At 42.3% G+C, this 20,674-nt stretch overlaps 1 protein-coding gene across 1 annotated transcript; it reads left to right on the top strand.

The window, feature by feature from the left end:
* Positions 1 to 1,603: 1,603 nt before the first annotated feature.
* LOC107507483 (signal-regulatory protein beta-1) lies at positions 1,604 to 19,775 on the top strand. Its single transcript, XM_016138578.2, has 6 exons — positions 1,604 to 1,691; positions 9,946 to 10,302; positions 14,007 to 14,324; positions 14,872 to 15,201; positions 18,115 to 18,223; positions 18,990 to 19,775. Exons 1-5 carry the CDS (start codon positions 1,622 to 1,624, stop codon positions 18,219 to 18,221), a joined length of 1,182 nt encoding a protein of 393 aa, XP_015994064.2. The 5' UTR covers positions 1,604 to 1,621; the 3' UTR covers positions 18,222 to 18,223; positions 18,990 to 19,775.
* Positions 19,776 to 20,674: the final 899 nt, after the last annotated feature.

Here is a 20,674-nt window from a genome sequence, read left to right as displayed (position 1 = left end):
TAAAACTCTTACTAGTGGTAACAGCATGGTCATTTTTCTTATCGGCAACGCTTACGACATTAATTATCAAGAATTGGTTTCCACCTTTATCAGAGTTTCCTATGCACACAGTCTGATAGTCAAATAATTCTCCAAGTTCTACATATAAAAACTGCATTCTCCCTAACCTCCCACCACTTTCCACCTCCTGGAAGTAACCTTCTTCAGCTCTTTTAACTGATTATCTTAGATTTTGCTGTCATACTTCACACGACATGCTTATATTTCTAGTTCTCGATTTCTCACATATAGGCTTTATTATTGACTCCTCACGATGGATGGGAGCATAGGTTGGTTGCTCCTGACCTCATGACTCACATGCCCACTTTCTATTCCACATCACCTTAATATCATTATATTATAATTTTGGATAATGTAATAATCAATGTTTATGTTATTATGACCCTGAGATTGGCATTTACAGCAGAATCTTGTAACATTCCAGCTTTGTAGGTGTATTTATGTGTAACTACCCCTATGACAAAAATGTAAAACAACCCCATGCCCTCAGAGATCTCTCTGTGCTAGCCCTTTAGATTGACCCCATACCCACCATACCTGACCTTTGCAAATGCCAGTCTGTTCTGTAGTCTACAGTTTCCAGAATGTGATATGAGTGGAATCATACAACATGACTTGAGCATGACTTGTTCACTTAGTACAATGTATCCAAGAAACTTACAAGTTGTTGCTCATGTAAAGAATTCATTTCTTATTATTGATTAGAAGTAATTCATCTATGAATGGCCTACAACTTATTTAACCATTCACTCATCATTAGATATATTGATTATTTTCAATTTTTTGCTATTACAGAGAAAGCTGTTATAAACATTCATGCACAGGTTTTTGTATGGACATAAGTCTCCATGTCTATGAGATATATGCCTGGCAGGGTAATTATAACCCAAGTCTTCTCCTGAAAGAAGTTAAGAAATTTTTTTGTGTGTGTGGGATGGAGGCACAAACAAATTGTGAGATTCACACTGCACAATGCATTTAGGCTAAGTTTTACCGGCCATATCAAAAAAGTGTTTGTAGAGGGAGTCATTTCAGGAGCAGGTGTGGTTCCATGTCAACACTGAGCAGAACCTGCTGATCCTTAGTCTTTTTTCCATCTGAGTAGCTCTTGGTAAATCTAGTGCTGATGAGGTCTAAGCTGGCCACATCCTAGGGTCCTAGGTTGTGGGAGTTTGCGACATAACCCACAACAACAGGGCCTTCTTGGCCTAGGTTCCCAAATAAAACCTCCATGAAAACCTCAGATGGGGTGAGGGGTCCTGGACAGAAGAGGCCACAGGTCAGGAGGAAGCATAACTTCCTGTAGGCCTGTCTAAGTCTCTCTGAAATTGTAAGATAAACAACTCAACTAGATAATCACCTTCACTGCGTGGTTCTATTTCACAATCTAAAAGCAGGAAATGTCTAGTATCTAGAAGCAGGCTACTGAATCACAGCTGTTTCACCCCATCCTAGGCCCTTCCTCCTAAATCAAGGGAGGCAGGGCTTCGCTGCCCTCACACAGCAGCGTCCGGATTTTCCAGCACACATTTGGACAGAGCAGGCTTCTCAGGCACCCAGGATGCCTGTCCCTGCCTCCTGGACCCACCCCTCTCCTTGCCTGCTGCTGACTCTATTGCTGGGACTCACAGGTGAGCTCTCCTTGGGGCAGAATCACCTTTCTATGCCCCTGGACCTTCCCCTGTTTCTGGACTTTTAGGGCCTCCCCCTAAATATGAATGAGCCATCCAGGGCTGCCACAGAAGGCCAATACTGGGCGTTATCTGAGAGCATGAAATCAGGGATCTGAATACTTTGCTGTGGATTCAGCCTCTGAACCTAGTTACCAAAGGCACCAAAATAAATGATGCTTCAAAGCATAATAATGATAGTTGTGTACGTATTAACTCATCTAATCTTCACAATACCCCTGTATAATGTGTGACAACTCTTATTCCACATTTGCAGATGGGGAAACTGAAGCAGAGAGACTGACTTGTCCAATGTCACTCACCTAAGGCTGTGGTTCAGCCATATTCCTTTTAGGCCGACCAGCTCCAGAGTTCATTTATTAACCATGTTATGCTGCTTGGTTTCTCTACAGTGAGGCAAAGAACAGAAAGTCTTCACTCATCAGGTCATTCAGAGTCAGCAGAGTTCAAACTGAGCTTGTACTCATGAACTTTTGTTAATGATGTGTTGGGTAGCTCCTATATGCCATCGTTTTTACTGAGCATTTAATGTGTGTTATACTTTCATTTAATCCTCAAAACAGCCTCTATACCAGCATGTTAGACCACACTTTTATATATATTTGTGAATGTATGTATCTACATGTGAGTATGTGCATTCAGTGGGTGTGAGAAAGTGCGCGCGCACACACACACACACACACACACACACAGAATTTTTGATATATCTTTCTTTATTGTTTCTTCAAATCATTTTCAGTCCTCATGAACTGTACATGAACAGATGCTTAGACCTCTGTCTCTCAAACATTCTCCTTTTTCCTATTTCTCAAAATTACCACTTACCCTCCCACTAACTTAAGACAAAGTTCTCTCTTTATAAGATGAGTAGAATTGTGTGCACCAATATCTTGCGTCTTGTCCATGCTGGATAATGGGGAAAAGTTAAAAATGGGAGTAAAAGACACAGAGACTCCTTTCTGTATGATATGTGTCTACAATTGTATCTACATGCATATGTAATCGTATTTGTACATCTATATCTATAACATCTATATCTATATAAACATCTATACCTATATCTGTATCTATATCCATATCTGTCTGTATCTGAATCTATATTTATCTAATATTGGTTGAAGATTCAAAGCTTCAGAAAAATAATGAGTAATGACTTTTCAATTTCTTGAACACTCACCATGTATAGATGCTGTAGGAAATGCCCAGGGCTGTTCACTCATATGACCATTATATCCAGGGTAGATCCTCTTTTCATCCTTACCTTCATGTAAGAAACCAAACCGGAAGCATAGAGAGGTACAAGGTCACTCAATGGTAAATGGTAGAGCTATGATTTGAACTCAGTTCTAGACTTCATGGGTTTAACCATTGATTATCTCAAATACCTATGGCCCCACTTGCATCCCATGAGATTTCTGCTGCTTCTGAAAATGGAGGAGGGGGAGGATGGAGTGTAGGGAAGGTTGAGCGTGGGAATCAGGCCATGTGATTTTCTTCTGGGTTCTTCTGCTTCCTAAATATGCACAACATACTTTTGCTTTTCACCAAGTCATCTCCACGAGAAACTGAGTTTCTGTGGTAATTTTCAAAGAGTCTCAGTGAGCTGTTGCACTGGGCAATTCAAACACCATACAAAAACTTCCTGCATAGGTACTACATGCCAGGAACTATACCATTAATTTGGGGTGTACTGATGAATAAAAGAGACAAAGTAGCTGCCCTCGTGAAGCTTATTATCTAGTGGGGGAAATGAGAGTAAACAATAGACATCATATAGTATATTTAAAAAGTGATAAGTGTAAGAAAAAGATTAAAGTGTTGCTGGATAAGAGAATTGGGGGAATCTGTAAGGCACAAAGTCTTTTAGACAGGGTAGTCTGGGTGAACTTCACAGAGAATGGGAAGTTTGAGCCAAGACAAAAAGAGGATTGGGAGAGAGCCATGTGGTAAGATGGAGAAGAGCCTTCCTGAGAGCAAACACAAAGAGCAAGGGCCCTGAGAGTAGAATCGACTCTTGTGTTCAAGGATTTAAGCATTTGCTCTGAGTGGAAAGGTGCCATTGCAAGATTTTGAAGAAAGAAGTACCATGGACATACATGAGTTTTAAATTGTTCTAGCATTTGGTTGAAAATAGACACCGCAGGGCAGAGAGAGAAGCAGCCAGAGCATTTAAGAGGCCATTGTATTTATGCAAGCAAAAAGAGTGCCTTGTATCAGGACAAAATCTAGTAGAGAGAGGGAAAGATGGAGATTTGAGTCATGTGAAAGTGGAGCCGCTGGATTTCCTGATGCATAGGATTAGGGGTGGGAGAGCAAGAAGCAAGGTCTTTGGGATCTGAGTACCTAAAAGATTAGAAGTGCCACAGCTGAGAAATAGAGGGAAAATTAGGACTTAAGCTTTGTACATGTTAACAGCAAAATATTGATTTCCATGAAAGGAAAATGTGAGTGGACAGTTAAACGTACAAATCCACAGTTTAGGGGAAAGCCCTGGGCCAGAGATGTAAATATGAGAACTACATATACACAGATGACAGATTTTTTGCCATTTCCTGCTCCTCTCACCCCCTGATTCCTCTTCTCTCTTCCCTTATTTATTCCCTCCAGTATCCCTTCGAGGTTCATACCTACTTCTTCCCCTTTTTGCCTTATCAGTTCCCCATCTCTAATCATTTGCAGACTTAAAACCCAAACCTCCTGAAGTTCTTGGAGTCAAAGGACCTTCCCTGTGACAGCGTGTGGCCTCCTTAAGAGGCATGTCTGGTTACAAGTGGTGCTAAATGGGTAGGTTTCACTAGCTCACACCTTGCAAAGGTAACCCACAAATTTTCTACCTGAGGAAAAGCTAAGTAGTAGAAGAGAACACAAGAATAATTGATGGAATCACAACTTCATCTTCCTCTAAGTTATATCCATGCCGCCAGAACTGATGCCTACTTCTTTGGACAGTTCAAATAAGAAGGAAAGTTTTTAGGTTTCTCTGTGTTTCCAGAAACTGGCTAGTCACTGAAGCAGTGAAATATAAGTGACAAATTTTGCCCCTGCAGTTAAACAATGGCCTCAATGGTAAACTCATGTCCCTTCAACTTGTAATCATTGTGTAAACATGGGGAACTACCCACAATTCTTTTCAAACCTCAAATTCCATGTCTGATGTGTCCTTGTTGCTTCTCATGATTCTATCTCCCCTTTCCAGTGCAGGCTCTGAGATCTACCAGCATTAGGTTTATTTTTTCCTTTAGTCATTTAGTCCAATTTAAACCTCTACATGGCACAATATTCATGTTTTAATACACATACGTTTTGTGGTAAAATATACAAAATGTAAAATTTATAATTTTAAGCACTTTTAAGACTATATTCAATAGCATCAAGTACACTCATCAGATTGTGAAACCATTAGCACTAAACACTGCCAGAACTTGTCAACATCCTCAGCAGAAATTCTACACCCATTAAAAAATAAATCCCAATTCCTCTTTCCACCCCAGCACCTGGTAACTTCTATTCTACTTTTAGTATCTATCAAATGGATTTTCTAGGAACCTCATCTAACTAAACACATATTTATCCATTTCCTTCTGTCATTTTTCACTTAGTATCTTATTTTCAAAGCTTATCCATGTTATAGGACCTATCAAATGTCATTGCTTTCTCCAGCTAAGTAATATTTTATTATGTGTATATACACACCATATTTCTGTATTCACGTGTTGATGGATATCTAGATTGTTTCTACTACCTTTGGGCATTGTGAACTGCTGCTATGAACATTGCTGTACAAGTATGAGTTTGAATCCTTCTCTGAATTTGGGAAAGGAATATAGGTAAGAGTCAAATTGTTGGATATATGGTTTGATTAAGTATTTAAAGAACCATCATCATTTTCAATAATGGCTGCACCATTTTTATACTTCTACCAGGAATATTCAAGGGTTTCAATGTCTTCACATCTTTGTCAACATTTATTTTCTCTATTTATTTTTATTTTGTTTTTGATGGTAGCCATCCTAAGGAATGCGAAGAGGTATCTCATTGTGGTTTCCCTAATTACTAGTTAGATCGAGCATCTTTTCATATGCTTACTGACCAGTTGTATATCTTCTGTGGAGAAACGTCTATTCATTTGTCCATTTTTAGTTGAGTGGTTAGTTATTTTTTTGAATTGTAGGAGTTCTTTATATATTCCCTATATTTATTCCTCATGAGTACGTGCTTTGCAATTTTTTTCTCCCATTCTGTGAGTTGTCTGATCACTCTCTTGATAGTGTTCTCTGCTGTACAAAAGTTTTTAATTTTTATAAAGCTTAATTTACACATATATATATATTTTTTGTCATCTGTGCTTTTGGTGTCATATCCAAGAAATCATTGTCAAATGCAAAGTCATGAGGAATTGCACTTATGGTGTTCTAAGAACTTTATAGATTTAGCACTAGTATTTAGGTCTTTGATCCATAACGAATTTATTTATGTGATATAATATTAGGGCTCAACTTTTTTTTTTGCATGTAGCTACCCTTGCATCATGTGTTAAAAGACTGTCCTTTCCAATAAATAGCATATGATTTCACTTATATGTGGAATCTAAGAAATAGAAAGAACAAAGTAATCAAAAACAGACTCACAAATACAGACGACAATCTGGTGACAGAGGGTTGAGAGTCTGGGAGGATGAGGTGAAGGGTTAAAGAATTACGTATTTATTATAATAGATTGGCTAGGTGGAAAACAACAGGAAAGAAGGAGCAATTAGGAGGATCCTTTTATAAACTGTATAAATATCTATCTAATGTACCTTATACTTGAAACAAATAAAATCAAATAAAATAAAACAAAACAAAACAAAACAAAACAAAAGAAAACAAAATAAAATAAAATAAAATAAAACAAAATAAAATAAAAGTAAAGTAAAAAAAAAAATAAAAAGACTGTGATTTCCCCCATGGAATGTTCTTCGTGTCCTTGTTGAAAATCATTTGACCATATTTGTGAGGGATTTTTTACGGGCCCTCTATTATAGTAAATTAGTCTATATATCCATTTTAATACCAGTACCACACTTTGATTACTGTAGCTTTTAGGTAAATTTTAGGTCAGAGAGGGCGAATCTCTCAATCTGTCCATTTTCAAGATCATTTCATTATTTGGGACCCCTCGAAATTTCACGTGAACATTAAAATAGGCTTTTCCATTTCTATAAAAATACAATTGGGATTTTGATATGGATTTTATTCCAACTGTCAATTGCTTTCTGTACAATTGACATCTTTACAATATTAATTAACTCCTGCAGTCCATGAACACAAGCTATTTTTCCATTTATGTCTGTTTAAATTTCTTTCAACAATGTTTCATACATTTCAGTGTACAAGTCTTTCATCTCAATGGCTAAATTAACTCCTAAGTATTTTACATTATCTGACGTTATTTTAAAGAAAATTGTTCGCTTCATTTTCCTTTCAGATTGTTCGGTACCAGTGTATAGGATTATAGCTGAGTTCTGTGTGTTGATTTGTATCCCACAAGACTGTGGAAATTATTTCTTGGTTCTAACAGTTGTATGTGTTTGCATGAGTGCCTGTGTGTGGAATCTTGTGATTTGCTACATATAAAATCGTCATGGGCGAACAGACTTAGTTTAATTGATTCCTTTCAAATTAAATGTCTTTTATTTACTTTTCCTGTCTAAATGCTTTGTCTGGGAATTGCATTATTGAAAGTTGAGTATTAGCGACAAAAGTGGACATCCTGTCTTGTTTGTGATCTCAGGGGAAAAGCCTTTAGACTTTCACCATCAAGTATGATAGTAGAGATGGGTTTTACACATCTGGTTTGATCATTTTGTGTTTGTTTCCATCTATTCCTATTTTCTTAATCATTTTTTTTTTGTCATGAAAAATGCTGGGTTTGACTGTCAGATGCTTTTTCTACATTAAATGAGATCATCATGTTGCTTTTTCCCCTCCATTCTATTAATGTGGCACATTACATTGCTTGATTTTCATGTGTTCATGGAGTATATTTGTTACAATAAGTTGTTGAATTCAGTTTGCTACTGTTTTTTGAGGTTTACTGCATCTGTATTATAAAACATATTGGTTTGTAGTTCTAGTTCTTTTGTCTGGCATTGTCATCAGGATGATGCTGATGTGAGAATGAGTCTCAGAATAACTCTGAATAAGTTAAGAAGTCTTCCTTTCTCTTGAATTAAAAAAAAATTGAAGAAGATCAGTGTTAGTTGTCCTTTAAATGTTTGATAGAATTCACCAGTAAAGTCACGTGGTCTTGGACTTTCCTTTGTTGGGAGGTTTTTGAATATTGATTTAATCCTGATTATTTATAGATCTATTCAGATGTTCTATTTCTTCATGATTCACTTAATTTTTGGAAATTTGTCCATTTTATGTAGGTTATCCAATTTATTAGTGTACAACTATTCATACTAACTCTTATAAGCCTTTTATTTCAGTAAAATTTTTAGGACTGCCCTTCTTTCTGATTTTGCTTATTTGGATTCTCTGACTTCTTTTCTTAGTCAATCTAGCTAAAATTTTTTCAATTGTATTAATCTTTTTAAGAATCTCCTTTGGTTTTGTTGATTTATTCATTCTTTATATATATATATTTTAATTATCATGGCACCAATCTTTATTATGTTTTTCTTTCAGTTACCTTAGGTGTTAGGTTTATTTTACTCTTCTATTTCTAATTTCTTAAGGTAGAGTTATTTCTCTTGAAATGGATGCATTTGCAGCTATAAATTTGCCTCTAGCACAGCTCTTGTTGTATCATTAGTTTTTGTATGGTGTGTTTTTTCCTCATTTGCCTCAAGATATTCTCTAATTTTTCTTGCGATTTTTTTCTTCTTTGACCTCTTGATTTTTTTAAGAGTGTAGTTTGATTTCTTTGTGTTTGTCAATACTTGATTTTCCTTCTCTGATTGCATTCCAATTTTATTTTGCAAACTGGTTCATCAGTGCAATACCTGAATGGTTCTTTTTCAGATTTTGATCAATGGCCTTCTCAATCATACTGTGTGACAATGCCACATATATATATATATATATATATATATATATATATATATATATATGTGTGTGTTTTTATTTATGGCCACTGGTTTCTGTATTAGTCAGAAGAGATTTGTGTGGTGGACAGAACAATGTTCCTTCCCCCCCCACCAAACAGGTCCATATCTTAAGACCCAGAACGTGTGACTATATTACTTTATATGAAAATAAGATTTAGGAGAAATGATATTGATATGGAAAGGTCATCCTAGATTGTCAGGTGGACACAATGTAATCACAAGAGTCATTATTAAAACAAGGTAGAAAAGCCAAATTTAGAGAAGGGCAAGTGACACCAGAAGCAAGAGTTTGCAGAGGAAGAAGATGGAAACCATGAGAGAAGACACGTGGGCAGCCACTAGGATTAGAAAGGCAAGGAAGAGAGTCTCCAAAGCTGGGCCAGTACTTTGAATTTATCCGAGTAACATAAATTTGGACTTGTGACCTCCAGATAATATATAAGATAATTTTCTGCTGTCTTAAACCATTAAGATTTGGGCATTTTCTTAAAGCAGCATCAAGAAACAATATAGGATGATTTGACAATCCCAGGAATTTGAAGCAATGTTTACCTTCTCGTGTACACTACATATTTATTGTGCATTGTGAGTTCTGCACAAAACGGTCACACAGTATCCAGGCCCTAGGAGCAGACCCCATCATGACATGTGGTCTCTGTGAAAAGGGAAGTTGACCATAGAGGTTCTTGCAGAAATGCATACCCTAGAAAATTTATTCATCAGATCTTCTCGGAACCCAGGCACCTAAAGAAGCCTCATGGTTCCACCAAATGCAAATTTCTGAAGTGCAAGTTTACATGAAGCCAGAAAGTGAACAGCGAGAAATATTTGGGGAGATGTGACACTTCCAGAGAGGGCGCGGCCCTCACAACCACATTCTACCAAATCACTTAACCTCTCTGTGCTTCAGTTTTCTCATTTGTAGCAAGATCTCACTTACAGACTGATTGTGAGGGTTACTCATGATGACACATGCAATGTGCTGAGCTCAAGGTCTGTTCATGGTTCAGCTCAGTCAATGTGCTGTTGTTGATAGATACCTAAAGAAACTTAGAGGATCCACAATGAATGGAAAACTAACTTCTGTGTGTTACCTTCCAGGAGAGGCTGCTGAGAGGGAGCTGCAGGTGATTCAGCCTGATAAGTCTGTGTCAGTTGCAGCTGGAGAGACAGCTACTCTGAACTGTACCCTGACCTCCCTGTTCCCCGTGGGGCCCATCCAGTGGTTCAGGGGGACAGGACCAGGCCAGAAGTTAATCTACAGTTTCAGAGGAGGTCACTTTCCCCGAGTAACAAACACTGCAGACACCACAAAGAGAAACAACGTGGACTTTTCCATCCGCATCAGTAACATCACCACAGCAGACACCGGGACCTACTACTGTGTGAAGTTCCGGAAAGAAGACACTGAATTAGTGCTGTTTAGGACTGGACCGGGCACTCAGCTCGTTGTGAGTGGTGAGTACGGGGTGGGTCCTTCGTCCCTGGTGTGTGACAAGTCAATAAGAACACCATTCATTCTCTGAGCAGCAACTAAGAGTCAGGGGCACAGTGGGTGCTTATGGTCATGATCTGATTCATGGTCTGATTTCGCCCTTTCTACAGATCAGGGACATTGAGGCCAGGAGAGGTCATGCTGTTTGCTCAGGCCCCACAGCTGGTAAATGGTGGGAAAAGTCTGGAATCCATGTCTGCCTGGCTCCCCGGCCCTTGCCTTTTCTAAGCCAGTCCAGCCCCTTATTCTCAGGGATGAGGGAGCTGAGAGTCTGAGTGACTTGCCTGTCACAAGGCCAGACCTCACTCCCGCCTCCAGAGAGTGCTCTCCTCAGTGTGCTGAGGCTTCTCCTCCCTGACACTCACTGAGCACCTGCTGTGCCAGGCTCTGCTCTGGGGGCTGTGGCAGCAGCAGTGAACAAAGCAGGCATAGACTTCTCCCACAAAGCTTCGTTCTCTTCCTTCCGGTGAGAAAAACCCCATCCAGAGCAGGAAAGGGGAAAACGTGTTTCTTTATTTCACCTTCAGAAACATCAGACTGAGAAGAAATTCCTAAGAGGCACAGACTCACTGATTACTGTGACAGGCCTGATGGGAGGAGGTGCCCAGAGGTTGGAGGTCACTGTGGGTCTGTCCAGGAAACCCTCCTATGGTTCAGGGACCAACTCACATAGTCACTGAAGGCTCTAGGCAGAGCTAGGTCATCTCAGAATGTCCCTCACCCATTGAATAGCTTAGGGGTCACCCCATTGAGGCAGCAAAGTCTATTTTGCCAGAGGCTAAGGATCCTGAATCTTGGAATGAAAGCACATGAACAACCTTTAGACCATCCAGCCTGACCTTAAAACTGTGTGGTCTTGGCCCAGTTTCCATGAAGTCCTGTTTCCCCGTTCAGGTTTCTGCAAGGATAGGAGAGAATGTCTAGAAAGCCTTGGATCTGGTAGTATCAGGGTATTACCGGGCATGCAGAGGTTGAGAGCGTGAGCCCAGCTGCGTGCCTGGGTCACATCCCAGCTCCGTCACTTTCCAGCTCTGCTATGTCTGGCCAGTCACCCTCCACATTGGGCCTCAGTGTCCTCATCTGTCAGTGACAGCACTGACCTCACGGAGCAGCTGCAAAGAGTGAGTGAGTGAACATGTGAAGTGCTTAGAGCAGTGCCCAGCATGTAGTAAATATGAGCTGTGATGTAACAAAGCTGTAGGACCTTGGCTGGGTCATGTTCTTCCCCAGGCCTCGAGTGTTAATGGGTTGAGAGTTGGATTCGGGGCCTTTAACTTTGGCTGCTCATTAGAATCACCTGGGAAACATTGGCCAGGTACCCAGAGCCTGGCTCCACTCTAGAAGTTCTGATTTAATTGCCCAGGCATGGGCCTCGCAGCCGAACTTTTTTAATATTTAGAGGACTTGAAGGCACAGCCAGGGCAGAGAGCCCTGAGCGAGTTGCTCCCTGAGGTCACAGAGGAAAAGTCGTATTGTTTTTTCCCTTGGCAGAGGTGGTTCCCCCTGCTGCTTGGGCTGCAATGACAACTTTTAGGGCGTTGGGGGGGTCAGAATAGCATGTGCCTGAGACAGTTCATGGGAGCCCAGGAAAATGAGCCTGAGTGGAGTGTCAAGAACACCGTCCCACAGAGCAGACCTGGACTGAGAGTGACTTCTTGTCCTCTGCAGCCCCAAAGAGGGGCAACCTGGACATCCCGTACAGATCTGAATTCTACTGCGGGGGATGCCTTCCCATCCTTAAACACATATGTGTCTAAACAGGCACTAGGATCTCTGCAAAAACTCACTGCTCAGCCCCAGAGCCCTCCCTGCCACAACACACCAAAATGTCACTGCTGAAACCTGTCCTCCCTCCTTTCAAAATGCTTTCAGGTTCTTTAAAGAGCTAACCTGCACATAAATACCTGTGATTTCATGTGTGTTTTGAAAGCTAGTTCACCAAACCTGTTTCCTGAGGAGATGATTAAAAAAGGAGGGAGAGAATCACAATTTGGTGGTTTCTCTGCTTTTTTTCTTTTGCGTTTTGTATGGGAGCTACAGGGAGCAGGATTTGAGAATTTCCTTGGTGTTTCTACTATGCATTTACTTTGCCTTCTTACATCCTAAAGAACAACCAAGTACTCTCAGAACAAGTAAGACCAGGTCTTATGGTAACAATGATAGCTGTTATTTATTAAGCACCCACTATCCGCTAGGCTCTGGGTTTTATACACGTCTTCACTCCTCTAACCGGGGTGGTGTTTTGACCCACACTTTGTACTGAAACAGACACAGATCAAGGATAAAGAACAGAGGTGCTAAAATCAATCAGTCCTGTGTATGGTGAGATGAGCTCTACCCTTTACTCACTGTGTGCCCTTGGCCAAGTGGCATTCCTCCCTGGCCCTCCTCGCATAAGAGGGACCACACAGTGCCTCCCTCACAGGGTGGTGGGAGGATGAAGAGCTGAGGACCACAGAGGGTCAGCCCAGCATCAGGCTCCCACGACGCTCTCAATAAGTGGTAACTGATCCCAGCATCTCATCCCCGTAGGGGCGTCCAGCTACTGGTGTTCTTATGACTCGTCGTATTCAAGTGACACACTTATGTCCTCAAAATGTTTGATGACTTTTAGGAAATAAGTCAAATATTTAAAAATGCAAATATTTGCCATATTCACTGCACGCCCATTGTTACAGAAGGTGTTAGAAAATAATTAATAATTTAGAAACACCCTTAGGGCCCTTCTATAGGGAGAAACTGCCTTCACTTCGATTCATGGATGCATTGAGGACACAGAAGGAGTTCTGCCTGCTTCATAGGCCTGTGTCTATGTCTCCTTTAATTTAATAACAATTAAGAAATGAACCACCTTTGGCTTTCTCAGCACTCAGTGATCTTTGTTTTCAACACAACTGACCCAAGAGAACACCCCCAATTTAGAAAACATCCCTTCACCCCGTCCCTCTTAAATTCAGCGATTGACTCAAATTAGCCCCTCCTGGAATATCTGTGGAAAGAATGAAAACTATGGAGTAAATCGATAAATTCCAGAAGGGAGAGCTCTGGATACAAATGAACTGTGGGTTCCAGATAGATCCGTGTTTGTTTATTTTCACGAAGCAGCTTCTGTTACTCAAAGGAAAAATGCTTCCGTTGCCTGACTAAACCCTCAGTGCAGCCCCAGGAATGAGCAATGCCTACTGTCCCATTCCACAGATGGGACTGGGGTCGTGCCCCGGTTGCGCCATGGTTGCCGGGCCAGCCTGGTGCCGGCTTTCACAGCGGTCCCGCTGTGCCACTGCTCCCCCAGCATTTACCTCTGTAAACACTTCCTCTGAATTGAGGTCTCCTAGGGAGGTCACCTAGGAACAACTAATACAAAGAGTGAGACCGATCAGTAATTTTGTTCCTGTGCTAGGCTTGGTGGGAAATCACCTGGCAGAGGAGAGAAAGTAGACTTTGAACTCAGGCCTGGAATTACCTCTCTGCCCTGCTCCTACTCAGAGTTCGCCTCTAGGGACCTGTGTATCCTGCTTTGTAAGGTGCGGATGATGACCCCACCCTCCCAGCATTATTAGAGAGATTAAAAAAATAATACATGAGAAGGTCCTTAACAGTGTTGCATACTTATCCTTAGTGATGATCATCACAAACACGTTTATTGTTCATTATGCTCCTTTTAAAGCCAAACCCTCTCCCCCTGTGGTATCTGGCCCCGCGGCGAGGGCCCCACCCGGGCAGACAGTGAACTTCACCTGCAAGTCCCACGGCTTCTCCCCCAGAAGCATCACCCTGAAATGGTTCAAAGATGGGAATGAGTTCCAAGCCTCCCAGACCACCGTGAACCCAGAAGGAGACAGCGCTTCCTACAACCTCTCCAGCACAGCCAAGGTGTTGCTGGTCCAGGGGGATGTTCGCTCCCAGGTCATCTGCCAGGTGAACCATGTCACCCTGCAGGGGGGCGCTCTTCGTGGGACTGCCAACCTGTCTGAGACCATCCGAGGTAGACGCCCCTCACTACCTGCCCCAGTCCACACCTGGCTCCCACCCTCCAGGCCTGCTCCTCCCCCCGCTCTTTGCTCCAGGCCTGGAATTGCCTAGAATCTATTTCCTGACACTCCTTTCCATCATCGGGCATCTCACTAGTGTTTAATGGCAACTGCCAAGTGAACACCTACCACTCTGTAGGTAGTTTCATTTACTTTACAATAGCAACTCCAATTATTGAGCTCCTACTGCAAGCCAAGCCCCTGTGTTCTTGGTAATTTCATTTATTTACTAAAGTTAGTATGTTCCCACTATGCCAGGGGCTGAGTTTGTTGATTTCACTCACATCACCCTAATAGCAGCTACTGGTCCTTGCGCACCTACTGTGCTCGGTGATTTCATTCCTATGCAAAGAGCACCCTCAGCGTCTGAGGGCCTGCTGCATGCCTAGCAGTGTCCTGGGTGACCCCCTTGCTGTGGTGGGGGGAGCTAAGTTATGGAGCCCCTGCCCCTGTGATCTGTCTGTTCCACGAGGTCAGAGCCTCTGCGCTGTGCTGTTTCAGTTCCGCCCATCGTGGATGTTACCCAGCACCCCTTGTCAGAGAACCAGGTGAACATCACCTGTCAGGCGAAGAAGTTTTACCCCCAGCGCCTACAGCTGACCTGGTTGGAGAACGGGAACGTGTCCCGAACAGAAACAGCCTCGGCCCCCACAGAGAATAAGGACGGAACCTTTAACCGGATGAGCTGGCTCCTGGTGGATTTATCTGCCCATAGGGAGAATGTGATGCTCACCTGCCTGGCGGAGCACGATGGGCAGCCAGCAGTCACCAAAAACCATACCGTGGAGATCTCTGCTCACCAAAAGAAGCAAGGCACAAATGGACCCCCTGGTGAGGCTTCCACTACACTGACCCAGCTTTTAAAATTTTATCTTCATTTTTAATGTTAAAATTAATAATTCATGCTTATTATAGAATAATCTAGAAGTCGAAAAATAGAAAGGAGAATTTTGAGGTGAATTCCCCACACTCCCAGAGTGACCACTAGTAAGAGTTTGGTACATATCCTTACAGATGCCCTGCCATCAACACACAATAAAGAAAAGAAGGGAGAGGGAGAGATCGTCTGTTGGCAGTGTCGTGCCTCGTGCTCTCTTCACCGAACACTTACTGCGTTCGTCCTTCCATGTCTGCCCCACCCACCTCCTCGCTCTTTCTCATCTCTGCCTAGTCTCTATTCTGTGTTAGGCTTTTCCATATGGTCCATCAGGTGACAGTGACTGGCCACAGCACGGACCCCCTTCGTCCCCTGACTTATGACAATGAACCCATAATAAGCACAATCGCTCCCTGCACATTTACCATATGAAAATTTCAGTTGGTCTGCGATGTTTCCTGCTTTGATGACCCTGTGAGTTTCGAAGTTTTACAGAGGGCTCTCACAGAGCAACAGTGGGATGTGGAGACGTCCCGTCATTACACCAGGTGACCGGGCTTAACCAATCAAGGTGAATCTGAGGGCCGGGGTCCACCAACCTGAACAAAAATTACGAGCTAATTAGAGATACACTCTCTGTCAGTGGGGCATTGTCCCAAGGAGCTACAGAGACCCTTTTCTGTGCCTGATTTCTCTCTCATATAACATCAGGATGGGGTCAGGTGAGGATTCCACAAGTCTTTACCACAGAAAACCTTTCAAAGGCCTACGTTCCTCCCAACCTGTGTAATGGAATGTCAGCTGAGTCACTTTAGGTCACCTAGTGTCCATGTTTCTGCCTGCTGGAAGAGCAAACATAGGAAGGAGAGGACAAAGAAGTTCCTGAAAATAGGAGGTTATCAGATCTTGCATAAATGTTTCCACTAATAACTTAGTCATGTATGCACATCCTGTTGCAAATGGAGTCCTTTATCATGTGGTCGTATGATTAAGGACATTGTTTTTTCTACAAAACCAATACGATTACACAGTTAAAAAAAAAACTGAGAATTCCTGGATATCACTTAAAATGAACTATATAGACAAATATTCACAAATTTCATGTATGGCTCTTTTTCGTGCACCAAAATTGGTTTTAATTCATCTGTAATAGCTTGGAAGAATCCTCATGTGAAATCACTTGGGCTTCCAGAATCCTTTTCTGGATTTGAAAAAGATTGTAAATACTTCAGAGCTCTTCACACTCCTCACTTTATTTCCGGTGAATTGTGGTAGGTTGCGCTTTTTGATGAACTGGGTTCATTTTGTCTGTATTGTCAAATGCCTGTAGAGTTGTTCATAACGTTCCCTCATTAATGTGCTGATGTCGGCGGGGTCTGCAGTGATGTCCCTGTTTCATTCCTGATGTTGGCAATGTGTCATTTCCCCTTTTTTCTTCATCAGTCTTGGAACAAGGTTTTCAATTTTATTGGTCCTTTCGAGGAATCTGCTTTCTTTCGGTGATTTTCTCTATTGTTTTTCTGTTTTCAGTAACATTGATTTTTCCCTTTGTTGTAAATTTCCTACCTTCCTTTTTGTGGTTGATTTACTCCCTCTTTTCTCATTTCTTGGGATGGGAACTTGAATTACTGATTTTAAACTTTCTTTTCTCTAATGCCACACCTGGGTCACCTTCTGTGCCCGGAGAGTTAGGCAAGTAGAAGCTACGACCCTTAAATGCTGTGATGTCCTCCAGTCCTCAGGTCCCTAGCCAGTGTGCCTTCCTCTGTCACCTCCCAGAGTCCTCCCCTGCTTGTACCTGGTGTAATATCCAGGGTCAGAATTATACTGGACAGGAGAGCAGGAGAGATGCGTCTCCGTCATATTGTCCGGACTGACTTGGGTTTGATTTGAGTCCCGTTTACTGCAGGGGCTCGGACCAGGCTCTTATTTTCTGTCTTCACATGTCCTCCCCTGATTCTACTGCCTCCCTTTTTCACGTGTTAGGAACTCGGTGATTACATGGGCTCCACTTGGATAATCCGGGATAATGTCCCCATTTTACTTCTTAACGGAATCACCATTGCTAGACACTTTTGCTAGATAAGGTAAAATATTCACGGAGTCTCAGGATCTGGGGCAATCTTTTTAAATCAGGCACACTGTGAAACTGTTCCTATGATCTGAACTCTGGTCTACAAGACATTTCCCCAATATTTTCAAATTTAAGGTAAATTTAATATCGATGGTGGGATTTCCAAATAACTCTCAGGCCCCCTGGCTAGTTGCCCATATCTGTTTCTCCAGCACTTTTCCTATGACTCAAAGAGGGTGGGTGACAGCCTAGTGACAGATTGTACACTAGGATGTGATCATTTATCTCTTTTGACTCATGGCTGTTTTGCAGTTTTGACATATTCTTTTCAATTAATACGGACTACCATTTTTGTACTTAATGTCGTTTATTTCTTTTTGATTCTTTGTTTGTTTCCTCTCTAGCTTGGAGAAGATAATTTTGGAGAAAAGTAGCTACGCTGTTGCCATTGTCCTCAACAGTCCAAAATTGACTAAAGATTTTTGAGTGCCTTGATCCATATGTCCCTATCTCGCACCTCAGGGCCCGTACTTCCCTACCGGGGCCCTGCTCAGGCAGAGCAGGCCCATCGAGGTAGAGAATTCAAACTCCTCTGTACTCTGCTATTATTCTAGTTAAGTCCTGCGCTTAATTCTCTTTACCCAGATTTCTGCCACAAGCCTGAGCCCAGAACAGGTCCAAAATCTTCGAAGTACTGATGTGAGCATACCGCCTCACTGAGGCAAGTGCGGGCCCCTTGGAATGGTCGCCTGTGTGGCCCCTCTAACTGATCTTTCTGTCTCTTGACTTCCAGGCCCAGAATTGTCTACTCCTCTCGCCCTAGGTCTCCTCCTCAGCCTCAAGGTGCTGCTGGCAGTTGCTGTCTCTGCTATCTACGTCCTTCAAAAACAGAAGGCCTGAGTGTAAGTTGAGAGAAAGGGAAGGCAGGCCAAGATGTGTCCAAAGGGGTGAGGTCAGCAGGGGGAGACAGTCCACAGGTAACACAGGTTCAGGGTCCATGTGGAGTTAAGGGAAGGTGACACACCTCCCTCAATACCCTCAGAGGTCTCGAGGAATCCCTCTAAGACAGGGGTCCTCAATGCCTGGACCTTGGACCAGTACCAGTCCATGGCCTATAAGCAACTGGGTTGCACAGCAGGAGGTGAGTGGTAGGTGCGCAATTGAAGCTTCATCTGTATCTGCAGCCTCTCCCCAGCGCTAGCATCATCACCTCAGCTCCATCTCAGATCATCAGGCATTAGATTCTCAGCAGCACAGGTCCCTGGGGCCAAAAAAGTTTGCGACCGCTGCACTAAAAGGTTTCAAACCACCAGGAAGTATGTGGGGCCCTGTAGGAGAAGGGCTGGAACAAGAATTTTAAAGGGTGTCCACAGAGTGCTTGGCCTTCTGTGGAGGAAGTGGGCAGAAAGGGCTGAATGAGTGGTAGATAAGGCGTGGTTACTTGGGAGACCACCTCTAGATTGGTTGATCGCTCAGACTCCTTGGGACAACAAGAATCCACATTTTAGAGCAATGTCTCAAAGTCCCAAATCGGCTGCTCTGAGGGCTCTTCAAGCTCTGACCTTCTGTGTGACAGCTTGAAAGAGTTGAGAAGGGTGATCAGGGCCCAGGGAGGAAGGCCAAGGTGGCAGAATCCTATCTCAGTGGCTGCATGTCCTCTAACAACAGGCACCCCAGGAAGAAGAAAGCTCGGGGACATCGACATGCAGAGAACATTGCTGGAATGAGGAAGAGATAATCAAATGTGGACACATTGCCAACGACTCCTTTTTTCCTCTTCTGCTAAGTTCCACTCTCAGTCTCTGCTGCCTGCTTCCTTCCATGACAGACCCCGTGTATGAGAAATCGGTGACTAAAGCTTCCACAGCCTCCAGAATGCCTCCAGCCGCCCGGACCTCCTGCCCACAAACTTCTGCTGCGCCTTCTCATGGGCCTTGATGCCCTAGAGCTGGGTCTTCACACTTGGTCCTCTCAGAATCACACGCATACACACAGAATCCCAAATTGTCAGCTGCTCTGTTATCCCGTACATATTACTTCAATGTGACAGGAGGAAATAAATGGACTTTTGAGAATTGAGATCATGAAAGGGACTGTGACATGAAGCTCATTCAAACCTTTACCAATCACTATCCTATTAAGAGCCAGAAGAAAAGAGAGTAATATTATGAACAAGTTTTGATACAGCAAGCTAACAACATTAAGTTTGGCGTTGGTTCAGTAATGAATATACCTTTTTTTTTTTATGTTTCAATTGTTCTTTAAGGATGTTATGTAGCTGAGAAACAGTAATTTAAGGAAGCTGACAATTCTGAAATAATTTCAGCTGTGAGCTGGGACAGGCGGGAGCCCTGTGTTCTGAGCTGTACCAGTCTGGAGTGCAGTTTGCATCGTTGAGCTGGGAGGCGAAAGAGGCATGAGGATCTTGATTCCATTACCACAGACTCTCAGTTTTGTTGCTTAGTTTTAGTAGATTTTCTTGAATAAGTGTTTTTTTCACTCAAAGTATACTTTTAGGATTATTTCAAGAGATTTTAAGTGATTAAAATCACTTGAAATAAACATTCAATTAATGTTTGAATGAATGAAGAAATAAATTTTTTCATTTTTTATTTCCTGCTATTAGACTATCCTTTCTTCTGTGAGATGGTATTTACAGTAGCAAGTGGGCTATTTGAAAATGTTTTCCCCTTGAAAAATACAGTACATAATTTTTTAAACATTTTGTTGGTGGAGAATTTCTAACTATAGGAACCTCTTGACGATATGGTCTGTTACAGACCGTATAACCCTGTGATCCATCAGACCCTGAGTCCAGATGTGTTTAAAGTCCTTTACACAAATCACAGCACAGATGTTTCCCATCTGAATTCTTACAGGCAGAGAGACTTGGGTTCAGAGGCTGGATAACACATACTAGCTATGTCATCGTGGGCAACTCGCTAACACTCAGAGAGCCTAATTTCTCCTCTAGTGGCTTTAAGGGAGAGAGCGATGCATGAAAGCACACAGGGTCTGGAATAAGATTGTGTGTGATGTAGATCCTTTTGTTTCTTTGCTTATGGAGGAATTTAGACCATCTGTGTATTTCCGGCACACCGAACATTTTTCCAGCAACCTGGCTTCCTGAAGATGTTTTCAAACTTTTATGGGAAAATGCCCAACCTTACAGGATGGCACCTGGATCCAAGAGTCTCTTTAAAGATAGAAGAGCAACATTTCCTTCAACGTTGGGCACGCTCTTGCTAGAATGAGGAGGAAATGGAACAAAGCCTATCGTAACAGAAACTGGGTCCCAACAGGATTTTTCCCCCGAAGGCTGTTTTTCCATTTCAGGAGATAACAGCGGGCCT

Source organism: Rousettus aegyptiacus, unplaced genomic scaffold (assembly GCF_014176215.1).
Source record: "Rousettus aegyptiacus isolate mRouAeg1 unplaced genomic scaffold, mRouAeg1.p scaffold_m13_p_12, whole genome shotgun sequence".
NCBI lineage: Eukaryota > Metazoa > Chordata > Mammalia > Chiroptera > Pteropodidae > Rousettus > Rousettus aegyptiacus.
Note: the sequence above shows the minus strand (reverse complement) of the source record. Positions and strands in the feature narration are given on the sequence as shown.

Excerpts from the sequence above, each read along its gene's own strand:
- LOC107507483 (XM_016138578.2), top strand. The coding sequence starts at position 1,622 with ATGCCTGTCCCTGCCTCCTGGACCCACCCCTCTCCTTGCCTGCTGCTG. Across the intron at positions 14,325-14,871 it reads CCTGTCTGAGACCATCCGAG|TTCCGCCCATCGTGGATGTT; the intron begins GTAGACGCCCCT and ends GTGCTGTTTCAG. Across the intron at positions 15,202-18,114 it reads AGGCACAAATGGACCCCCTG|GCCCAGAATTGTCTACTCCT; the intron begins GTGAGGCTTCCA and ends CTTGACTTCCAG.